Below are 23,177 nucleotides of genomic sequence, written 5' to 3' on the forward strand. Positions count from 1 at the left end.
TGTCGCCTCGAGCCCAAGCTCATGATAATAAATCTCGAACAATCGGAGCGGCATTTGTTTAATCCAAGTTACAGAGTTGCGGTATTCCCGCGAATCCAAGGAGGAGCTCCGGCGTTTTTTCATCTCCGACATATATATGAGATCGATATTCTAATAATAAATATAAAATTTATTAAATTGTCTGTCCTATTAGAAAATTACATCCTGAAGATATACATATATATGTGTTTAATACATTACTAAATCATACATAGACCAAGCGAAACATAACCAAAACAATGCAAATGATACACAAAATGCAACCTCAGTAAGGGCAAGCAGCCACGCGACCGGCACATTCCACTGGTATCAGTAACGAAGGCCATGGAAAGAACGTAGACGCAGCATCATCGTGCTGAATTTTCGTCTTCTTGATCATCTCACGTTTTGCTTGGTGTTAATGACATACAAGGTGCTTGAAAGAATGTAGATGTTGCAGGGGGTCGTATTTTGCTGATGCTGCGTCTGCGTTCTTTCCATGGCCTTCGTTACTGATACCAGTGGAATGTGCCGGTCGCGTGGCTGCTTGGCCTTGCTGAGGTTGCATTTTGTGTGTCCGGTGGTCGTCCTGCTGATGTCGGTGAATTGTACGAGGTGCTTGTCGAGTCTTTGCACGTGTTGTATGCTCTATTTCTTATTTTCCCCAAAGTTATTGTGAGTTCAAGGACAAGTTTTAATACGTCATTCTATAAGAGGTGGTGCGTGGTGGTAGTTTCTATTTGTTGATTTGCTTGCCGAGTTTTAGGTTCGTTTTCCTTTTTATAAAATGTTTGTTCCTAGCAATAAGTGATTTTGATATTGCTTGATGTTTGTATGATCTGTAGTGCTAATTTGTTTGTTGTATTTTCATATTTCTTTTATGAATACAGGTTATATTGTATCATGGGTACTGACATGTCTGGAGCTGTAGAGGTATGTATTAATTTGATTTGTATTGATTTCATCATATTTCATATTGTTGTCCTTTATCTTGAATTTGTGTATTTTATTTTAGTGTAAGAAAAAGAAAAGAAATAGAGGGAAGCGCAGGCCGTTCGTACCTCCTGTGGTCGAAGTTTTTAGATACAAATGCCTGCGCCAAGATCAGTTTTCCGGAGGAAATTCCTGATGAAGTGTTGGAAGCCTATCTACGCCACCATTCCTTAGGTCAGGGGGATATCTGTCCGGACGCACTCTCTTGGTGTCTAGATAGGTTTAGTGAGATGTACCCGGATGCTTCGTATATGAATTTTCAGTTTGTTTAGTAACAGTATTTTATGTGTATATGTGCCTGGTGTTGTTTGTTAAAGTGTTTCTGTATACTGAGTAACTCGTGTGACATTTGCATTGTTTTGGTTATGTATGATACATATATGTATATATATATATATTTTATTTCATAGCGTGATTCTTTTGAATTTGACTACATGATAATATTTTTATTACTATTGTGTTACACTTTATTTATTTAAATTAGTAAGTTTTGTTTTGGATGTACATATATGTTTTGTAGTTTAGGTTATGTTTTGCTTGTTCTATGTATATATAGTAATTGATTTAGTAATGTATTACACACATATATATGTATATCTTCAGGATGTAATTTTCTAATAGGACAGACAATTTAATAAATTTTACGTTTATTATTAGAATATCGATCCCATATATATGAATAATTAACTATGTTTAATAAATTTTATTAAAGAATTTCCATTTTCATTGCACTGTGTGTTTGTTTCGAGGTATACGAGTTGACACTTGCGTTGTTTGTGTATTGCGGTTATCTATGTTTTCGTTCCGGCACGTGCGAAGCGTGGGACGTGACACAAGGTTTGTTTACCTACAGCCAAGAAAGTGCTTACAGAGGCACTTCCAGTCTGGGAATTCAAAAGATACAACAGACAAGGGTACAAGATTTGTTTTCCTACAGACAAGAAAGTGCTTACATTTCAAGTCTGGAAATTCAAAAGACGCAACAGACAAGGGTACAAGATTTGTTTTCCTACAGCCACGAAGGTGCTTACAGAGGCACTTCCAGATTGGAATCCAAAAGACACGATAGACAAACAATACCCATCACACACTAACACTCGCAACTTAAAGAAAATAATAATAATAAAAGGAAATTCTTTGAAATAGTCCTTAGACTATTTCTGGTGGCAGCAACTACCATATTAATCGGACATCTCGATTAATATTTCATAAACAATCATACCATTTCAATTTTCCCCTTCCGATTAAACTCAAGATAACACAACAAAAAAAAAAAATTTTATGTGGATTTAGTCTAGACTAACAAGGAAGGCATAGCACGATCGAATCGAACATAACAGAACGTAACACAGTTCGTTGGTTATGAGAGCCAATAGAATGACTCTCGTAATTGCGCAGAAACAGTAGATGTAGGAGCAGTCGGAACAGCAGGAGCAGTGTAAGAGATGAAGGAACTCTATTCACCGTGAGAGCCGAAGAAACTCTCGAAACTGTAGTCACTTTGAGAGCCGAAGGAACTCTGAAGTTTGTTCTGATGTGATTACGGAGGAAAGCTCGGTATAGGTGTGCCCTTTGAATTAAGATCGCTGATTTGTTTCTTACATTTTTAGTTAGGAAAGTGAGGGCAATGATTGGCGATGCCGATTGGTTATGACCGATGTTGGGAAGGAATGTGGGAGGAAGAAGCCTCGTACCAACGTGATTCGTGGGCGACATTATTTATGGGAAAGACCAGCTTCTCCGTTAGGCAATTATTTCGTTTTCCCATTAGGTAACTATTTCCTTTCTCCGTAATTTGGCAGAATGTACAATAGACCGAAGGACTTTTTAAGTACCAGTAATAAACCAAAATACTTAAAGGATTAAAGCTTCCTGCCAGCTAATAATACTCCGTTCATGGTGGGACCTTGGGTTTAATGTGGGTTTCTCTAACGATGCTTGGGCCTTGACGGTCCTGCAATAAAGGACGTCGCGCGGATTATTTCACGCGACGTGATATACAGCTTGGAAATAGTAATTGTTTCAACCGTTCGCGGAAAGACGCGATCGCTAGATAACGCTTCAACGAGAGTCGTAAATTCTCGTTACGATTAAACATTCGACGTCACGAACTGATTGATCCCCTATTTCTATTACGAGAATAGAGGTGGTTAGGTTTGACTGTATATGAACAACTATACTGGGTTGGTTGATAAAAGTTTAATAAAAATAACGGAACAACAAGTTCAGTCAAAGATCAACAATTAAAAGCGAAAAATATAACAATCAAGGTTTGTTTAGCGGTTTGCATATAACGAGACCTATCGCACTTTGCAGCTTGAGACAGACGTTATGTGTTAGATTCGATTCAATGTGTAACGTTCGACGTGTCACAAGGAACTAACCGACTTTAAATGGTTTCTTTGTCTCATTTTTAAGACGACCCCCACTTTACCTAGGTCACGCCATCGTTCGCGCCTATGATCACGTATGTCTGTTCTTGCGTGAAAAGCGTAACGGACAAAATTCGACGTTTCCAGAACTCGCTGCTTGGCGACAGCTATGCGCTCGTCGATACATTGTATATGATCCGGCGGTCAGATAAAACGATTTGCCTGCGACATTGTAGGGTCGCGAGCGACGGTTAGAAAATACAGCCTGTGGTAAGCCTCGTGGCGTAACATCCTCCCCCTGTTGAGAGGGTACCGATCAAGTGATATGGTGTGGAGTCAGGTGCGTCGCTGGCGGATCTCCTTCGCTCCGTGTGGGTGGTCGGACTCGTCTGGATCTGGGTGAATGGGTAAGGGGACCAGTCTTTTGACGCCACGATCCAGGGTAGTTGATGCCGTCTGCACGGTAGCGGTCCGTATGATTCCGTCGATTCCTGGATGGACCTTGATCACGCGGCCCAAAGGCCATTGCACGGATGGTACGTTATCCACCCTGAGGACTACTACGGTGCCTTCTATGATGTCGTGACTGCCCTTGCTCCATTTGTTTCGGATGTTCAGCTCGTTCAGGTACTCTCGATGCCAGCGGCGCCAGAAATGTTGTTTGACCCTTTGAATGTGTTGCCAGCTGGAGGGACGATTGGATGGAGTGTCCCGGAAATCTCGTTCTCGAAAGCTTGTTAATGCATCTCCGATGAGGAAGTGACCGGGAGTAAGGACAAGAAGATCGATTGGGTCAGATGATATTGGAGTCAGAGTACGGGAGTTGAGGATAGACTCGATTTCAATGATCAGTGTGTTAAGTTTTCGAATGTTAAGAGCTCGTTATCTGCGACACGTCTGAGATGTCGTTTGAAGGACTTCACTGCAGCCTCCCACAACCCGCCGAAGTGAGGTGAGTTGGGAGGAATTAAGTGCCATTCGATCCGTCGATCGGCTAAAAAGGACTGAACTTTTACCTTATGATCGTCGGACTGCAGGAGGTTTCGGAGCTCTCGTAATTCGTTGTTGGCGCCAACGAAGTTGGTACCGTTGTCAGAATAAATTGTTACACAGAATCCTCGGCGAGCGATGAATCTTCGCAGAGCAGCAATGAAGGCCTCGCTAGTGAGATCGGTGACCAGCTCGAGGTGGACTGCTTTAACTGCAAGACATACGAATATTGCTACATATACCTTCATTTTGCGTCGGTTGCGATCCTTTCGTTCCTTGATGTAGAACGGTCCGCAATAATCAATTCCGACGTTGGTAAATGGACGAGATTCCGTTATCCGTGCAGCTGGAAGGTCTCCCATTACGTAATCCACTGGAGGTGGATTGGCTCGGCAGCAACGTACGCACTTCTTCAGCGTGCTCCAAACTTGACTACGGCCGTCGATAGGCCAGTAAGATCTCCTTAAGGCATATAAGGTAGCTTGAGTTCCGGAGTGGAGATTTAGGAGGTGTTCATGCTCGACAATGAGTGCTGTAACTGAGGATTTGGGTAGAATGATTGGGTGTTTCTGAGTGAAGGGCATTGGTGAGTGACTGAGTCGGCCTCCGACTCGCAATATCTCGTCCTTGTCCAGAAATGGATTGAGTCGTTGCAGCTTCCCCTTCACTGCAGAATTTCGATCTGTTCGGAGAGTACGTATTTTATCTGGAAAATAGCAGAACTGTAACAATTTGACCAATTTGTTATGCGCATTGGTTAAATCATGTGTGGTTAGAGGTCCCCCCCCGATACTGTTTTTGTCTCCATCGGAGGCAACGAGCGGCAATTCTTATCAGCTTGGGCCAAGAAGAAAATCTCTCCAGTAGACTGTGGTCAGGCGGAGTCACGGACAGACATGTTGCCTTCTTCTGCTCTGGTATTTCAGCTAATGGTACCGGGTTCCACGTCGGCCAGTATTTTTCAGATTGTTGGAGCCATTCCGGTCCATGTTGCCAAATGGTTGATCGCAGGAAGTCTACGGGTGATTGGCCTCGAGATATGAGATCTGCAGGGTTATCGGTAGTGGGAATGTGGCGCCAATCGGAGGTGTGAGTCTTCTGTTGAATCTCTGTCACACGATTCGCGACGAAGGTTTTCAGCGTATGGGGTGATGTATTAATCCAATGTAGAACGATTGTAGAATCAGTCCAGTAAACGGTCCGAGAAATGTTGCTTGGTAAGGCTTGAAGGACTGTAGTGGCCAATGATGTGAGAAGAAGTGCTCCACCCAGTTCCAGCCTTGGAATGGTTTGTGATTTGAGTGGAGCCACCTTTGACCTTGCAGTGAAGAGTCGTGTCCAGACATGACCATCCGGAGTGATAGTGCGAAGGTAGACGCATGCCCCATACGCCCTTTCGCTGGCTTCGCAGAATCCGTGTAATTCAATTTCCGCAAACTTCACGTTATTTAGCGAAGGTATCTGTGAAGAATATTTGCTCCATTCTGTGTATACGTCAGCCGGAAGAGACTCGTCCCAATCAAGTTTTAAAGTCCAAAGTCGTTGGAGCAACATCTTAGCGCGAACGATCACTGGTGCCAGTAATCCAAGAGGATCGTAGATCTTGGCAATTTCGGAGCTGATTGTTCTCTTCGTAATTCGAGAGGCGGTAGAATTGATTTTGATGGAATATAGGATCGAATCGTCAAAGGAATTCCAAACATCACCCAGAGTTTTGAAAGTTTGCGATTCGCCTAGTAGCAGCTTATCGTTTATGTCCTGCTCGGAAAGTCCTCGTAGCAGTTCCCGGTCGTTCGCTGCCCATTTTCGAATGTTTAAGCCGGCTAGTTTAAGCAATTCTATGAGCTCCGTTCTCAGTGATTGTGCCTCGTCCTTTGTATCAGCTCCTGTGAGAACATCGTCGACGTAGAAGTCTCGCTGTAAGACCATCGCTGCTCGTGGGTATCGATGTCCCTCGTCGTCTGCCAGTTGTCTGAGGCACCGAATGGCTATATAGGGGGCCGCTGACAGCCCGAATGTCACTGTGTTAAGTTGATAGGTGTCAACTTCTCCATCAGAGTTGCGCCACAAAATTTGTTGGAATTTCCGATCCTCTGGACGCACGAGAAATTGTCGATACATCTTTTCGACATCGCCTGTAATGACGTACTGATAAAAACGAAATCTTAAAAGGATAAGAAATATGTCGTCTTGTAGTTTCGGTACCGTATGAAGTACGTCGTTTAATGAAACTCCGGTGGTGGTTGGTGCAGATCCGTCAAACACAACTCGGAGTTTTGTAGTCCGGCTGGATTCTTTGATCACGCCGTGATGTGGCAGAAAATATCTGTCGTCCGTGTAGTGGTCCGTGGTAATCTTCGTCATATGTCCTAATTCCAAGTATTATTCTATTACGGCGCGATAGTCGGCTTCGAATTGTTTGTCTCGTTGGAATCGACGGCAGAGGGAAGTGAGTCGCTTCATTGCCATGGCTTTCGAGGATCCAAGCGGAGGAGCTGTTTCGTTGAATGGGAGAGCGACAACGTATCGCCCGTCGTTGGTGCGTTGAACGTGATTTCGAAAGTGCTCCTCGCACTGTCGTTCCGCTTCCGAAATGTGTGCGGTGGGCGGTCCCTCGTCGATTTCCCAAAAACGGGCGAGGTCCGCCTGTAAAGCCGTCGTGGAGGCGTAAAATGCGTATGCTAATGATTGCGAGGTTAGGCTCCCCCCGATGACCCATCCGAATCGCGTTTTTTGCAGATGCAAGTCGGGTCCGTTTGCTTGACTGATATCAAGTTGGCCGACACAGAGTGATGCTAGTGTTGGTCCGGCGCTCAACAATATTTCGATCGGAGCAGGTCTATGGAATCTTGGATCGGCTAATTGGAGATTCCTAGGTATCTGTATCGTTGAGCGATCTACGGGTTGATTTGGGACCCAAGACGCGATAGTCGGTATGATTAGAAACGTCAAGTTGTGTTCGTATGTGCCGTCAATGGAGGTGATCGTGGCCGTGATGTAGCGTTTCGATGTCGTCGATAACGTGTTGAGTGTTCCGATTGGGACCGAACATTTCTGTTGGTTGAGTTTTAATGAGTTAGCGAGCCTTTCGGTGATAAAGTTCATGCTAGAGCCGGTGTCTAGCAGAGCTCTACAACGAAATGGTTAAATTTCATTGTTCAAGATGTTGACCTGTGCTGTGACTAACAAATCGTGCTGCAATGATTCAGAAGGAAGCGAGGTCAATGAGTCCGTTTTCTGTGGTTCGGTCCCTAGCAGAGTCGTCTGATGACGTCATTGTTTTCCTTGTCGTTTAGGACTGGACGATATAGTCGATCCCGAAGCCGCCGTTCGCGATAACCGAGATTCGCGTTTCGGAGATGTTCGCGGAGACGTTCGGGGAGACTTTCGGCGAGACTCTCGGCGAGACGCTCGGGGAGACGCTCGGGGAGACGTTCGAGGAGACGAGGATGAGCGTCTCGAACGATGTGACGAACGCGGGGTCGGTGAACTAGGCGAAGATCGACCGTTAGATGATCGGTCGCTCGACGATCGACTGCTCGATGTTCGGTTGACACGTGTTCGTGGTTTGCTATGCCCATGGTCTTGATGCAGATACGTGTGGTGTCGCTGTCTACAGATGCGACATGACCCCCTCGGAGCATTGAGCAAGAGCGTGTCCCTTGCCTAAACAATTGGTACAGAGCGACGCCCTTTTGGCGATTTCCAGGCGTTCTTTGGGCGACTTCGCTTTGAAGATATGACAATTCCATAATTCGTGTTGTCCGTGGCAGTTCGGACACAACAACGTATTATGTGTAGTTACGAATGTATAACTTCGCGGCGCGTTCGGTCGCCGACGGTCGTGTTGATCGGACGCCCCTTTTTTGACGGTTGATGCTGAACACGTTCTATCGCCATTCGTCCGTGATTTCAGAAAATCTACCAAGTGCGTGTATGACGGCAGTTTCTTGTCCGGTAATGTACGTTGCCATTTGCGAACGATGGCTGAGGGTAGCTTCGACGTGAAAAGCTTTAAGAGAACGGCGTTAGACGTGACTGGGTCCCCGAGTTTTTCTAACGCTTGGAGATTTACCTTGACCGTCTCGATACAATCGTCTATAGCTTCGGGTGTTTCTTTAGTTATTTTCGGATAGTCAAAAATCAAATTCCAGTGACTCATGCAGATTTGACGGTGGCAGTCGAATTTTTCCTTAAGAACGTCAATGGCGATTGCGTAATTTGCCTCGGTGATGGCTAATGATTGTATGCTTCGCGCGGCCCATCCAGTCAGAGCTGATCGGAGATGATAAAATTTCTGAACCGGTGTTAAATGTTCATTTTGAACTATCGTTGACGAGAAGGAATCGTAAAGTGACTGCCAATCCTCGAGGGCGCCATCAAATGTAGGTATTCGAACCTCCGGTAGTTTAAGCGAAGAAGACTCGCGACCGGCGACTGATTCACCGTTTGTCGATTGTGACGGCGTACTTCGTCGTATATTGATTAATTATTTCGATATTCGGCGTTGAAGTTTTTCGTATTCTTCCGCTAGTTCAACAAATCTTGTACCCTTGTCTGTTGTGTCTTTTGAATTCCCAGACTGGAAGTGCCTCTGCAAGCTCCTCCGTGGCTGTAGGAAAAGAAATCTTGTACCTTTGTCTGTCGTGTCTTTTGAATTCCCAGACTGGAAGTGGCTCTGTAAGCACTTTCTTGCCTGTAGGAAAACAAACCTTGTACACTTGTCTGTCGTGGGGTTTGAACTAGGTGAGAGTCTATTATCTACTAACTCGTGTTTAATTGGTAGCGTTGACTTACGTTTGATGCAACTGGCAAACGAATTCCACCTTTCGGCTAACCTGCTATGCGCAGGAATATTGGCACGGGAGAGGATTAAAGTTATTAGGGATAGACAATTGGCAACGTATTTATTTCGTCTGACAGAGTTATGTTGGTTTAACTATATTTTAATTTATTCGTTCTTAGTTGATTGAAGGTATTACAATATCAGCAATAAGAATCGTCGGATGCAAATGTAGATATATTATACAGCGATGTACAATAAATAAATATTCTAGCTTCTAACTGGATAAATTTCACAAATGTTTGGTAGGATAATATTTATTCGTACCAATAAGATTAACAACAAACGCTATGGTGTGATGTGGGCGATGGCGAAGTAGATCGAAAGGAATGCGCCTCGCAGTGTTCGGAAATTGGTGAATTTGAGAGCGAAAAACTAGGTGGTAAACCTTCGCGATTTGACTCTAATTCTTCTCGATGTCTCCTTTCTTCCCTTTTTATTTCTGCAGCAATTAATCGTTTGTACCAACGTTCGGCTCGCTTTTTCCTGAGGTGACTTTTATCTTTTCTATTCTTTCTTGATTTCGTCATGGAATTATAATTCGTTCTTGGCAACAAGTAAAGTCGTAAATGAGTAAATGATTATTTTATTTGGTAACTGAGTTCACTGTAGACAATCAGTGGCTTCTTAGGCCTCGCCCAAGGATGAGCAATCTGCTAACGGTGGGAAGAGGAAAACGAAAACCTTAGATGTTTTCTGTGTCGAAAGCACCGTAATCACTGGTTGATACAGCGAACAATTGTAAACAAAATAGATCGAAAGCTGATTGAGTTTATACCAAACAATTCATTAAATGTTGAGCAAGAACGTTTATCTCAATTTTGTAATTATACTCTCTGTAAACAATCCGTGTGACTTCGTAGGCCTCGCCCAAGGATGAGCAATCTGCTAACGGTGGGAAGAGGAAAACGAAAACCATAGATGTTTCCAATGTTTGGAAACACCGTGATCACTGGTCGATACAGAGAATAATTGTCGTGAATTCGAGATGTTCGAATGAAATTTTATGTGAATTATTTACTTGATACTTCTATCTGTCAACTATAGCTGCCGACGGATACTTTCGTTTGAAGACAACTTTGTTCAATTAGAAGTTAAAAAAGAAAGGAAGAGGGTGTACAATTTCGAATCTCCTACCTTGTTTGATTTGTGGAGTCGATCAGGTGTGAGTATGGTTTGGCGATGAATCGGTTTTAACAATTAAATTTTGTTTCGCGATTAGTTACTCGATGTTTCGGATTTTCGAACTTAATTAACAATTTTATTAAACGGAATTACAATATGTACTAGATTGTTTCTTTGACGCAGACGGATCGACTTGCGAATGAACAAAAGAACAATGAATCACCGAATCTCAAGTTAATACCGAACCTTAACTGCAATACTCTTACAATACTCTTTAAGTTAAACTCACTGTTTCCAACTAAGACTGACTTCTGACTGCTCTCAATTAAAACTGAACTCTAACTATTTTCAACACTACTTTCAATTAAATTCTGAACTTGGTAAAACCAGCTCTGACCTCAATTAAAAACTGCACTCGAACAACTACTCTCTATTGAGTACTGAATCTCTATTTATATTCTTCCTAATTGTCACGTGACCGATTATTTCTTTTGTAATTGTACCATTACTACGTGACAATTTATGAATTTCGTAACTACCTATTTCCGTTGGGGTTCTTGTTTTCTTGATTATCTCACCCTTTGCTTGGTGTTAATGACATACAAGGTGCTTGAAAGAATGTACATGTTACAGGTGGTCGTATTTTGCTGATGCTGCGTCTGCGTTCTTTCCAAGACCTTCGTTACTGATACCAGTGGAATGTGCCGGTCGCGTGGCTGCTTGGCCTTGCTGAGGTTGCATTTTGTGTGTCCGGTGATCGCCCTGCTGATGTCGGCGAATCGTACGAGGTGCTTGCCGAGTCTTTGCACGTGTTGTATGCTCTATTTCTTATGTTCCCCAAGGTTATTGTGAGTTCAAGGACAAGTTTTAATACGTCATTCTATAAGAGGTGGTGCGTGGTGGTAGTTTCTATTTGTTGATTTGCTTGCCGAGTTTTAGGTTAGTTTTCCTTTTTATAAAATGTTTGTTCGTAGCAATAAGTAATTTTGATATTGCTTGATGTTTGTATGATCTGTAGTGCTAATTTGTTTGTTGTATTTTCATATTTCTTTTATGAATGCAGGTTATATTGAATCATGGATACTGACATGTCTGGAGCTGTAGAGGTATGTATTAATTTGATTTGTGTTGATTTCATCATATTTCATATTGTTGTCCTTTATCTTGAATTTGTGTATTTTATTTTAGTGTAAGAAAAAGAAAAGGAATAGAGGGAAGCGTAGGCCGTTCGTACCTCCTGTGGTCGAAGTGGTAGATACAAATGCCTGCGCCAAGGTCCGTTTTCCGGAGGAAATTCCTGATGGAGTGTTGGAAGCCTATCTATTTCTATTTTATTTTCCATCTTACCCTCGTATATTAATTATATCTATATATATTAATAATTAACTATGTTTAATAAATTTTATCAAAGAATTTCCATTTTCATTGCACTGTGTGTTTGTTTCTAGGTATACGAGTTGACACTTGCGTTGTTTGTGTTATCTATGTTTTCGTTGCGGCACGTGCGGAGCGTGGGACGTGACACCCCCCCTCTTGGAGTTCAAATTTCCGGAGGAAATTTGACTGATTGTGTCCTTCAGCTCATTTAGAGCGGACGTAGTGGTTGTTGGTTGTTGATATATTGTATCGTTAGATGTAATTGATATTCCTTGTGGTTGTGTTTGATTTTCGACGTTGCGTTTTCCCTTGATGTACAATAGCAGGTGAGTGACTGAGTCCCATATTGCTCCGAGTAGTGCGAGTCCGCATCCGTAAGTTTCGCGTAATTGATATCCTTGTATAACTATGTCAACTATTGTTTTCATTATTTCCAGTATTATGAAGATTCCAAGTATTGCTGCGCTGACCGTTCCGAATTCCATAAAGCCAGTCCATAATTTCGATGCAGTATTCTTTGCTAGTGTCGATAGTGCGTTTTCATCCATGATTCCCAAGATATTTACCGTTCCAGGGACGATTACTTTTCCTGTTGCTCCTCTGGCCAGTGTGTTTAATATTGTTGTTTTCTCAACTGGGAACATGACGTGGTCTCGTAGTGTATCCAGGTCCCTTTGGGTATATATTCCGCTTGTGGCCAGTGATGATAGTGCTGAATGTTGCCATGTTTGGCGTGTGTCTGGACGGAGTTCTTGTGGTGCAATTGCCTCCATCGGTTTTAGTACGAACTTGTGCCAGAGTCCGTCGATGTAGTATAGTGTGGGTAGTACTGCACTACATTCTCTATGACTTCCATGTTGAGTTAGGATGTGTGTCTTTGGTGTTAAAAATGCGGTGCGATTTCCTTGCTAACACCTTATGTCTTTACATTCTAGTGTTTACAATATGAGTTACAAAATTTATATATATATGTATTTATATAAATTTATATATATATATGTGTATGAGTGTGTCAATAAATATTATGGACATGCATGAAAATTATAATATAATATAATAGATATAATATATATGCTTTGTTATGAATGTTGATTGTTTTACATAAGTATTCATTTTGTGTGTATATTATTGTTATTACATTGTATATATATTATATATGTATGTATATATATAGGGAAAGAGTTTTAGTATGTTAATGGTTGTTTACAATTGTACGTATGCATGTGTTATGTATAAATGTGTATGTATGTTTATGTGTATGTATATGTATTGGTATATGCATTTATTTGCGTGAGTCGTCGATGCCAATATTTTGTCGATCGGTATTCATCATTTCTTCTAAATCCATTCGCCGCGGATAATTAAGTGTTTAATAATTTTATTTAATGTCCTGATCCGTGGTTTGTTTTTCATAGTTAGTTCCCATCAATTTACATTATTCTTGCGTTACGTTGTATTGATCATTATTTTATTCCTTCTTCGTTATGATCTTCCCCATTTCTATTATTATTTATTAAATATTCATTCTTTCATTGAAAATATGATTTATTTTGTAACGCATAAAGATACTATATGCACGTGTTGGTTATTTAAAATGGCCGCCTGTAAATGTCTCTAGTATGTGACGACATTACATTAATGCGAAATTATTCGTGACTATATTTTAATAATTGATGTATAATTGTAATACGAATAATATTATTTTGCATTTATTTAATGTACATAATTATTGCGTGTATTCGGTGCACATGCGTAAACGCTTTCCTATGTTCATGGCAATCCAAGATGGCCGCTTGTGAATTTCTCTAGGCGATGTGCACGTGTAAGGGCTATGCTATGTTCATGGCGGTCCAAAATGGCCGCTCGTGAATGTCTCCGGTAAAAGTATAGCGACGCGTCCTTAGTTAGCTTAATACTGAAATAATTGTTCGTTCGTCGCTTAGCCTCCTCTATTTTAGCGCAGTTAAAATTTTTTTTTTTGTGACAATGGTGTTGTTTGTGTAATCATTATAACATTTATATACTGTGCGTTGTTTTAATCCAATAACATGTGGCTTTGTCGTTGTTTCACATCTGTATAATGTAATTCTAGAACCAATCCATATATTGTTAATTAGCATCTTTATTATTTACAGGCTCTACAATTCCAATCCTTCACCACCGAGTACTCCATTTGGAACAATTATATAAAGCGTGTTGGGTATTTTCTGGTTCTTCGCTACATTCCCAACACTTATCATGATTATTTTTACTTATCCTAGAATTGTAAGTATATATATAGATATATATAAAGCACTATAAAATATCTGTATAATAGATTAGCGTTGGATTATTTGTTATGATGTCATAAATTTCCCTTTGTTTTTCAGTTTCCTGTTGCCGTCTTGATTGCTTCGGCAATGTCTGGTTCAGTGTTCTATAAGTATTTGCCTAACGTTGTTATGATGTCATAAATTTCCCTTTGTTTTCAGTTTCCTGTTGCCGTCTTGACTGCTTCGACAATGCCTGGTTCAGTATTCTATAAGCATTCACCTAACTTTGGTAGTGGGCTTCTTGTAACTGCGTCGGCTTTAATGTGTATCTTCCGATGTGAGTAACAAGCTTCTTATTATTGTCACTTTTATTCCAAGATGATTTATAACATTCTTTCCCTTTTTTTTTTTTAGGTTATGATTGGTTACCTTGGTGTTTATTACCTTCGGTATCTTCATATCATCATATATTATGTTTTATGAAAATGGATTCGTAGCAAATCCTCGTGGAACTCTTGCTTGTATACTTTATTCTATGATAACTTGTTGCATATGGACTTTGTTAACTTATAAGGTACCCTTTTGTTTGCTAAGACTATTCCGCTAGTTTAATTGAGATATTGTGAAGCTTTAACACTATTATTTTCTTCCATATATACATATATTGAAGCAGTTGAGGTTAGTTTATCCATTCGTTGACAGTTGTATACTATGTTCTATGGAGTGGGTCCACAACTTGTTTTGTTTCTTTTTATGATGAATAATTGTTCACGAGGTATCTTTCCACTTCTACTGTTTTACTGGATTACTCATTTTGGAATCGCTCTGGTGGTCTATTTCGATGATGTGCCAGTTTTAATTTATTCAAGTGTACTGTTCGAGGGAGTCCTTTTACTTCAATCTTGACGTTTTGATTTTGCAAAATTTCTAACACTTTATATGGTCCAGTATATTGATCAGAGAATTTTCCTTTACTAGGTTCTTTTAGTAGATATACCAAATCTCCTGTTTTAAAATTTTGAGGGTTGATTCGTCGGTCGTAATATTCCTTTGATCTTAATTTAGATTTTATCAAGTTTTCCCTTGCCATTTGCTGCATGGTGTTGATTTTATTGAACAAGTCTGTGAGATATTCTGCGTATGTTGGTTCTATGTTTTCTTCGATTATCACTTCACCAGTAGGTTCTCTGGCCAAGTGTCCAAAAACCAATTCATGTGGTGAAAATTTCGTTCCTTCGTGTACAGAGGTATTGTAGGAAAACATGGCTAGTTCCACCCATTCGTCCCAATTTCTGGAATTTTCAATATATAACTTCAGGTATTCTGCCAATACATGGTGAGATCTTTCGATTGAGCCGTTACTTTGTGGGTGATATGCTGTCGTGGTGTATTGTTTAATGCGGAATCTTTTTGCTACTTTCTTCATTAGCGAAGATGTAAAGTTCGCTCCTTGATCAGTGAGAATAGCTCTCGGCGACCCGAATCGACAGATAAATCGTTTTACGAAAGCTTCCGCTATCTCGGCTGAAGAGATTCCTACCATGGGGATCCCGATTGAGTACTTTGTCAATAGATCTTGGATAGTTAGTATATACTCGTTTCCCTTTTGAGTTTTTGGCAACGGCCCAACGATATCCATACTGATTTTATCGAACGCTTTACCTGGTGTGTCCGTAAGTATCATTGGTTGCTTCGTTTTTATCCTTGTGAGTTTCTTCAATTGGCACTCCTTGCATGTCCTTACATAATCTTGAATTTCCTTTTTCATATTTTCCCAATAATAGTGTTGTCGTATTCTCAAATAAGTTTTAGTTATTCCTTTGTGTCCTGCTACAGATGATTCGTGTTTTTCTCGTATTATATTGCTTCGTGTTTCTACTGGTGGGATAGTTACTTCTCCGGTACAAATGGTAATAGTTATTGTTTTTTCTATGAAAACCTCCTTTAATTTCCTGATTATGTGCCGCCAGGGTATCTCTTCTAAATTCCCTTTGCTAATGCTGAAGGAAATTAGTTGTTTTTCGTTAATTACGTCCAACAATGATTTTAATGAATTTAATAAATTTTCTGGTGTTATTGAAATATTTCGATTTTCCTTTATTGGTAGGGATACGATGTATTTCCCGGAGTCATGATTCAACCTTGCTTTTTCCAACATTAGACTTTCATAACGAGGCAATCGCCCTGCTTCCTTCATCTCTAAGGCTCCTTTATCTATCGGGGTGCCATATATATCTATGAATATTATTTTATGATCATTCACTCTCGTAATCGAGTCTCGAGTTTCCGAAATTTTTAGTTCCGCAAGTATAGTAGGTCTCGTGTCTCTTTCTTGTTGTTGTGTTAGTTCTGGGATTGCAACGGAGGGTTTCTCTTCGCTTGTTGTATCAGTGTCCTCCTTTTCTTGGTTGGATATTTCTTCGCCTGTTTTCGCATCGAGTTCAGATGATGCTTGATCAAAGTATTTTACGGGGGTTTCTTCTGTGGTAAAATGTTTCCGGGTAAAAACTTTTCTTCGTTTTGTAGAGTCTTGGGATGGAGACAAGACACGTGGTTTAGCTTCAAATATGGGAGAGTCTTCGGTTGAGGTATCTAATTCGAATCGTTTTGGGGCAGGATACTGGATCGGTGAATTTTCTTCTCTCCTCCTGATTGGTAGGCAGATCTCCGGAGGGTTTCTAGACAGTGCGTCCGCGTTTGCGTTTGCCCTACCTTCTTTGTATAGAATATCAAATTCGAAGTCCGACAATTTTAATTTCCATTTCCAGATTCTTGAAGTAGGGTCCTTGATAGAATGCATCCACACCAAAGGTTTATGATCGGTTACAATAGTAAATTTTCTTCCGTACAGATACGGTCGGAAATGCATTGCGCTGTAGACGATTGCTAAACACTCCTTTTCGATAGTGGAGTAGTTTTGTTCGGCGGAATTTAATAATCTCGAGGCATATGCGATTGGCAAATCCTTTCCAATCGGCCCCTGACTCAGTACGCCGCCTATTGCATATCCTGATGCGTCTGTGGTAAGATTAAAGGGTTTAGAAAAATCTGGATATTGTAGAATGGGTTTTGTCATTAATGCTGTTTTTAAATTATTGAACGCATTTTCTTGATTTTCTGCCCATTTAAAAGGGGTATCTTTCTTCAATAGTTGCGTCAATGGTTTTGCGATTTTGGAGAAATCGGGTATAAATCTTCTGTAGTATCCTGCTAGTCCTAAAAATTGTTTGATGTTTTTTACCTTTTTGGGTCGTGGAAATTTCGACACGGCTTCGATTTTCTTTGGATCAGGTTTTACGCCATCTTCACTAATTATATGTCCTAAATAATTTACTTCATGTCGTAAGAACTCACACTTATCGGGCTGTAATCGTAATTTAGCATTCCTTAGTCTTTCCATTAATTTGTTAAACTTACTTTCGTGTTCTTGAAGTGACCTCGAATAAATTACAATGTCGTCCAGATAGACGAATAGTTCTATTCCTTGCAGTCCGGATAATACTGAGTTCATCAAGCGCTGAAATGTTGCTGGAGCATTTTTTAATCCAAAGGGCATTCTTTTGAATTGAAAGTGTCCGTACGGTGTCGAAAATGCAGTTTTATGGGCATCCTCCTGTGACATACGGATCTGATGGAAACCTGATGCCAAGTCAAACGTAGAAAAGTATTTTGCACTTCCTAATTGATCCAATATTTCTGTGATATTAGGGAGTGGAAAAGCATCGCCGATCGTTTTATCGTTCAGCTTCCTATAATCAATAACTAATCTCCAACGTTTGTTTCCTTGCGAATCGGGTTTTTTCGGTACGATCCATAACGGAGAATTGTATGGGGATATCGATGGTTCCACGATGTCTGTGTCTAATAATTCTTGAATTTGTCGATTTATTTCTTCTCGGTGTACTGGTGGGTAACGATACTGTTTAGTATTAACTGGTATATCATCCGTTGTAATTATTCTATGTTCTAGAATTCCAGTTGCTTCCAGCGTCTCTCCTGGAATATGAAATCTATCTTGATTATTACGAATCAATTTTTCGACGTTTTTCCTTTCCTCTTCGTTCAAGTGTTCAAGTCGTAGTAATTCGATTATTTTGTCAGATCTGCTTTCCTTTGTTTTTAAAATTGTATTACACGCCGTACTAGGAAGCGGGGTGAGGTTTTCAAATTCTTTGATTACCATTGTTGGTGTCGTAAATTCATAATCTCTTGAAGTAGTATTTATTATTCTCAGATAACCTTTTCCTTTATGATTTCTCACAACTGCATTACCAAAATAGATCCCCTTGATCGGCTCGATTCTGGGAATAAATCCCTCTCTTATCTCTGGATTTGCAATATTAATTGAGCATGTTACCGAACTTCGTTTCGGTACGATTATTCTTTCTTTAGTGTCGAAGGGAATATAAATATTTCCCCATTTGATATGCCTTTCCTCGTAATCCAAACGAGCTTTGCAGCCTGCAAAAAATTCGGATCCTAAGATTCCGTCTTGATCGATCAGCAATGAGTCATCAACTACGTGAAAAATGACTGGATGGCCTGCGACCTGTATTACTGTCTGCCCTAGGGAGACCAGGCTCGTTGCCGTAATTCCTCTCACTTCAATTTGTTTCTGTTCGTCGATGATAGCTGAATCGAGTAAAGCAGGTTTTTTGATAATATTGATTTCTGATCCAGAGTCTAGTAGTAAACTTGTCTTGGTTTTTAAGTCTGGGGAAACTATTCGTGCAGTTGGGGTTGTTAGAGAATCGTTTAATTTTATTGAAATGATCCGAAGAGGTCGTCTTCCGCATCTGAGTCCGGTTCCTGGTGGTTTTCCCTCGTCTGTTCCTTCCGTGTTGGTTTTTCCTTTTGGCCTTGAGATTCCGGACTCTCTGTTTTTATTTTCGCGTGGCTGTGAGATGGTTCCCCCACAGTATTTAATGGTTGTTCCCTTGATTTTACAGTCGGCGTTACGTTCGCTTTGTTCCTTGTTACGGATTGTGGAGTCGATTTCGCGGGGGCAGCTGCCCTTGTTCTCTTTATTACCATAGGCGCTAGCCTCCTTGTGGCCGCTGGCACTCTTGGGCGATTCGAAAATTCGTCCCTTCGTGGCTCGCCCCATTCCCCCGAAGGACGTGTTCGGTTTCCCGACTGTTCTTGAGCATAGGGTATAATTATTCCAGCATCTACCCGTGCTTTAAATTTATAACAATCCTTTATTAAATGCCCAGGTTTTTTACAATAATTACATGTTATGATATTCTGTTTTGAATAATTCTGTGATGGAGGTTCGGACCTTCGATCCTGATGATTGTTTCTGATATTGTTATTAGTGGTCAAGGGTCGTACGTTGTCGCGTTTGTAATTATTCAGAAATGTTGGTCGTTGGAGTCGCGTTCTATCGTTCATTTGTTTCACTTCTTGTGTTGCCTTAACGGCTTGGCGATACGCCTCTTCTAAAATGTGGTATCCTGCTATCTTCACGCGTAAATACACCTCGTTTGGGAGCCCCTTAACGAAAGCTTCCCTCGTTTCCCAATCTATTGTATCTTGGATGTCCGGTGATATCGTGCCGTATTCGCTTCTTTCTCCGTCCATTATCGCTAACCTAAGATTTCTAACGCGATCCATGTAATCTAATTTATCTTGAAATGATTGAGATTTTCGAGCTGCTGTGCTTGCTGCGAAGCTAAAAACGGCGTGCACTACATTGGACGTGTAAAGTGCAATGAAAATAACGTTTAAACGTCGAAATTCCTCCAACAGAAGAGAAATAACGCTAAGTTTTCGTCAAATCGACTAAATTGTTACGGTTTGCGTGCTGCTGCGCCTGTTTCGACGCTAAAAACGGTTAGCGGCTACATTCGGCGTGTAAAATGCAATGAAAATAGCGTTCAAGCTACGAAATATCTCCAACAGGAGCGAAATAATGTTTACTTTTCGTCAAAGTTGAGTAAATGGTTGCGATTTGCGTGCAGGTATGCTTGTTTCGAAGCTAAAAACGGCGTGCACTACATTCGGCGTGTAAAGTGCAATGAAAATAACGTTTAAACGTCGAAATTCCTCCAACAGAAGAGAAAGAACGCTCAATTTTCGTTAAAATCGAGTAAATGGTTACGATTTGCGAGCTGTTGTGACTGTTTCGACGCTAAAAACGGCTTGCACTACATTCGGCGTGTAAAATGCAATGAAAATAACGTTTAAACGTCGAAGTTGCTCCAACAGAAGAGAAAGAACGCTCAATTTTCGTCAAAATCGAGTAAATGGTTACGATTTGCGAGCTGCTGTGCTTGTTTCGAAGCTAAAAACGGCGTGCACTACATTCGGCGTGTAAAATTCAATGAAAATAGCGTTCAAGCTACGAAATATCTCCAACAGAAAAGAAATAACGCTCAATATTCTTCAAAATCGAGGAAATGATTGAGATTTTCGAGCTGCTGTGCTTGTTGCGAAGCTAAAAACGGCGTGCACTACATTGGGCGTGTAAAGTGCAATGAAAATAACGTTTAAGCGTCGAAATTCATCCAACAGAAGATGAATAATGCTCAGGATTCGTCAAAATCGAGTAATTGGTTACGATTTGCGTGCTGCTGCGCCTGTTTCGACGCTAAAAACGGTTAGCACTACATTCGGCGTGTAAAATGCAATGAAAATAACGTTTAAACGTCGAAATTCCTCCAACAGAAGAGAAATAACGCTCAATTTTCTTCAAAATCGAGTAAATGATTGCGATTTTCGAGCTGCTGCGCGTGTTTCGAAGCTAAAGACGGCGTGCACTACATTCGGCGTGTAAAATTCAATGAAAATAACGTTTAAACGTCGAAATTCCTCCAACAGAAAAGAAATAACGCTCAATATTCTTCAAAATCGAGGAAATGATTGAGATTTTCGAGCTGCTGTGCTTGTTGCGAAGCTAAAAACGGCGTGCACTACATTGGGCGTGTAAAGTGCAATGAAAATAACGTTTAAACGTCGAAATTCCTCCAACAGAAGAGAAATAACGCTCAGTTTTCGTCACATCGAGTGAATTGTTACGGTTTGCGTGCTGCTGCGCCTGTTTCGACGCTAAAAACGGTTAGCACTACATTCGGCGTGTACAATGCAATGAAAATTACGTTTAAACGTCGAAATTCCTCCAGCAGAAGAGAAATAACGCACAATTTTCTTCAAAATCGAATAAATGATTGCGATATTCGAGCTGCTGCGCGTGTTTCGAAGCTAAAGACGGCGTGCACTACATTCGGCGTGTAAAATTCAATGATAATAGCGTTCAAGCTACGAAATATCTCCAACAGAAAAGAAATAACGCTCAATATTCTTCAAAATCGAGGAAATGATTGAGATTTTCGAGCTGCTGTGCTTGTTGCGAAGCTAAAAACGGCGTGCACTACATTGGGCGTGTAAAGTGCAATGAAAATAACGTTTAAGCGTCGAAATTCCTGCAACAGAAGATGAATAATGCTCAGGATTCGTCAAAATCGAGTAATTGGTTACGATTTGCGTGCTGCTGTGCTTGTTTCGAAGCTAAAAACGGCGTGCACCACATTGGGCGTGTAAAGTGCAATGAAAATAACGTTTAAACGTCGAAATTCCTCCAACAGAAGAGAAATAACGCTCAGTTTTCGTCAAATCGAGTGAATTGTTACGGTTTGCGTGCTGCTGCGCCTGTTTCGACGCTAAAAACGGTTAGCGGCTACATTCGGCGTGTAAAATGCAATGAAAATAGCGTTCAAGCTACGAAATATCTCCAACAGGAGCGAAATAATGTTTACTTTTCGTCAAAGTTGAGTAAATGGTTGCGATTTGCGTGCAGGTATGCTTGTTTCGAAGCTAAAAACGGCGTGCACTACATTCGGCGTGTAAAGTGCAATGAAAATAACGTTTAAACGTCGAAGTTGCTCCAACAGAAGAGAAATAACGCTCAATTTTCTTCAAAATCGAGTAAATGATTGCGATTTTCGAGCTGCTGTGCTTGTTGCGAAGCTAAAAACGGCGTGCACTACATTGGGCGTGTAAAATTCAATGAAAATAGCGTTCGAACTGCGAAATATCTCCAACAGGAGCGAAATAATGGTTACTTTTCGCCAAAGTTGAGTAAATGGTTGCGATTTGCGATGCGGTTTGGATGCTTGTTTCGAAGCTAAAAACGGCGTGCACTACATTCGACGTGTAAGGTGCAATGAAAATAACGTTTAACCGTCGAAATTCCTCCAACAGAAGATGAATAATGCTCAGGATTTGTCAAAATCGAGTAATTGGTTACGATTTGCGTGCTGGTGCGCCAGTTTCGACGCTAAAAACGGCTTGCACTACATTCGGCGTGTAAAATCCAATGAAAATAACGTTCAAGCTACGAAATATCTCCAATAGGAGCGAAATAAAGGTTACTTTTCGTAAAAGTCGAGTAAATGGTTGCGATTGTCGAGCAGGTATGCTTGCTTCGAAGCTAAAAACGGCGTGCACTACATTCGGCGTGTAAGGTGCAATGAAAATAACGTTTAAACGTCGAAATTCCTCCAACAGAAGATGAATAATGCTCAGGATTCGTCAAAATCGAGTAATTGGTTACGATTTGCGTGCTGGTGCGCCTGTTTCGACGCTAAAAACGGTTAGCACTACATTCGGCGTGTAAAATGCAATGAAAATAACGTTTAAACGTCGAAATTCCTCCAACAGAAGAGAAATAACGCTCAATTTTCTTCAAAATCGAGTAAATGATTGCGATTTTCGAGCTGCTGTGCTTGTTGCGAAGCTAAAAACGGCCGTGCACTACACTTGGGCGTGTAAAATTCAATGAAAATAGCGTTCGAACTGCGAAATATCTCCAACAGGAGCGAAATAATGGTTACTTTTCGCCAAAGTTGAGTAAATGGTTGCGATTTGCGATGCGGTTTGGATGCTTGTTTCGAAGCTAAAAACGGCGTGCACTACATTCGGCGTGTAAAATTCAATGAAAATAGCATTTAAACGTCGAAATTCCTCCAACAGAAAAGAAATAACGCTCAATATTCTTCAAAATCGAGGAAATGATTGAGATTTTCGAGCTGCTGTGCTTGTTTCGACGCCAAAAACAGCTTGCACTACATTCGGCGTGTAAAATTCAATGAAAATAGCATTTAAACGTCGAAATTCCTCCAACAGAAAAGAAATAACGCTCAATATTCTTCAAAATCGAGGAAATGATTGAGATTTTCGAGCTGCTGTGCTTGTTGCGAAGCTAAA

General features: G+C 40.8%; 1 protein-coding gene and 1 long non-coding RNA gene across 2 annotated transcripts; one reads left to right on the forward strand and one right to left on the reverse strand.

Annotated features, from left to right (window-relative positions):
• The first annotated feature begins 640 nt into the window (after window positions 1–640).
• On the forward strand, window positions 641–1,642 carry LOC125386750. Its single transcript, XR_007227154.1, has 3 exons — window positions 641–784; window positions 909–951; window positions 1,034–1,642. It is a non-coding gene; the product is annotated as an uncharacterized LOC125386750 (long non-coding RNA).
• A 99-nt stretch (window positions 1,643–1,741) lies between these two features.
• On the reverse strand, window positions 1,742–13,061 carry LOC125386749. The gene is made up of 2 exons (XM_048413859.1): window positions 11,828–13,061; window positions 1,742–1,806 (listed from the first exon to the last, which is right to left on the reverse strand). Exons 1-2 carry the CDS (start codon window positions 12,489–12,491, stop codon window positions 1,799–1,801), a joined length of 672 nt encoding a protein of 223 aa, XP_048269816.1. The 5' UTR covers window positions 12,492–13,061; the 3' UTR covers window positions 1,742–1,798.
• Between the last annotated feature and the right edge of the window lie 10,116 nt (window positions 13,062–23,177).

This window comes from Bombus terrestris, chromosome 17 (genome assembly GCF_910591885.1).
Source record: "Bombus terrestris chromosome 17, iyBomTerr1.2, whole genome shotgun sequence".
NCBI classification, from domain to species: domain Eukaryota; kingdom Metazoa; phylum Arthropoda; class Insecta; order Hymenoptera; family Apidae; genus Bombus; species Bombus terrestris.

Excerpts from the sequence above, each read along its gene's own strand:
- LOC125386749 (XM_048413859.1), bottom strand. The coding sequence starts at position 12,491 with ATGGAGGCAATTGCACCACAAGAACTCCGTCCAGACACACGCCAAACA.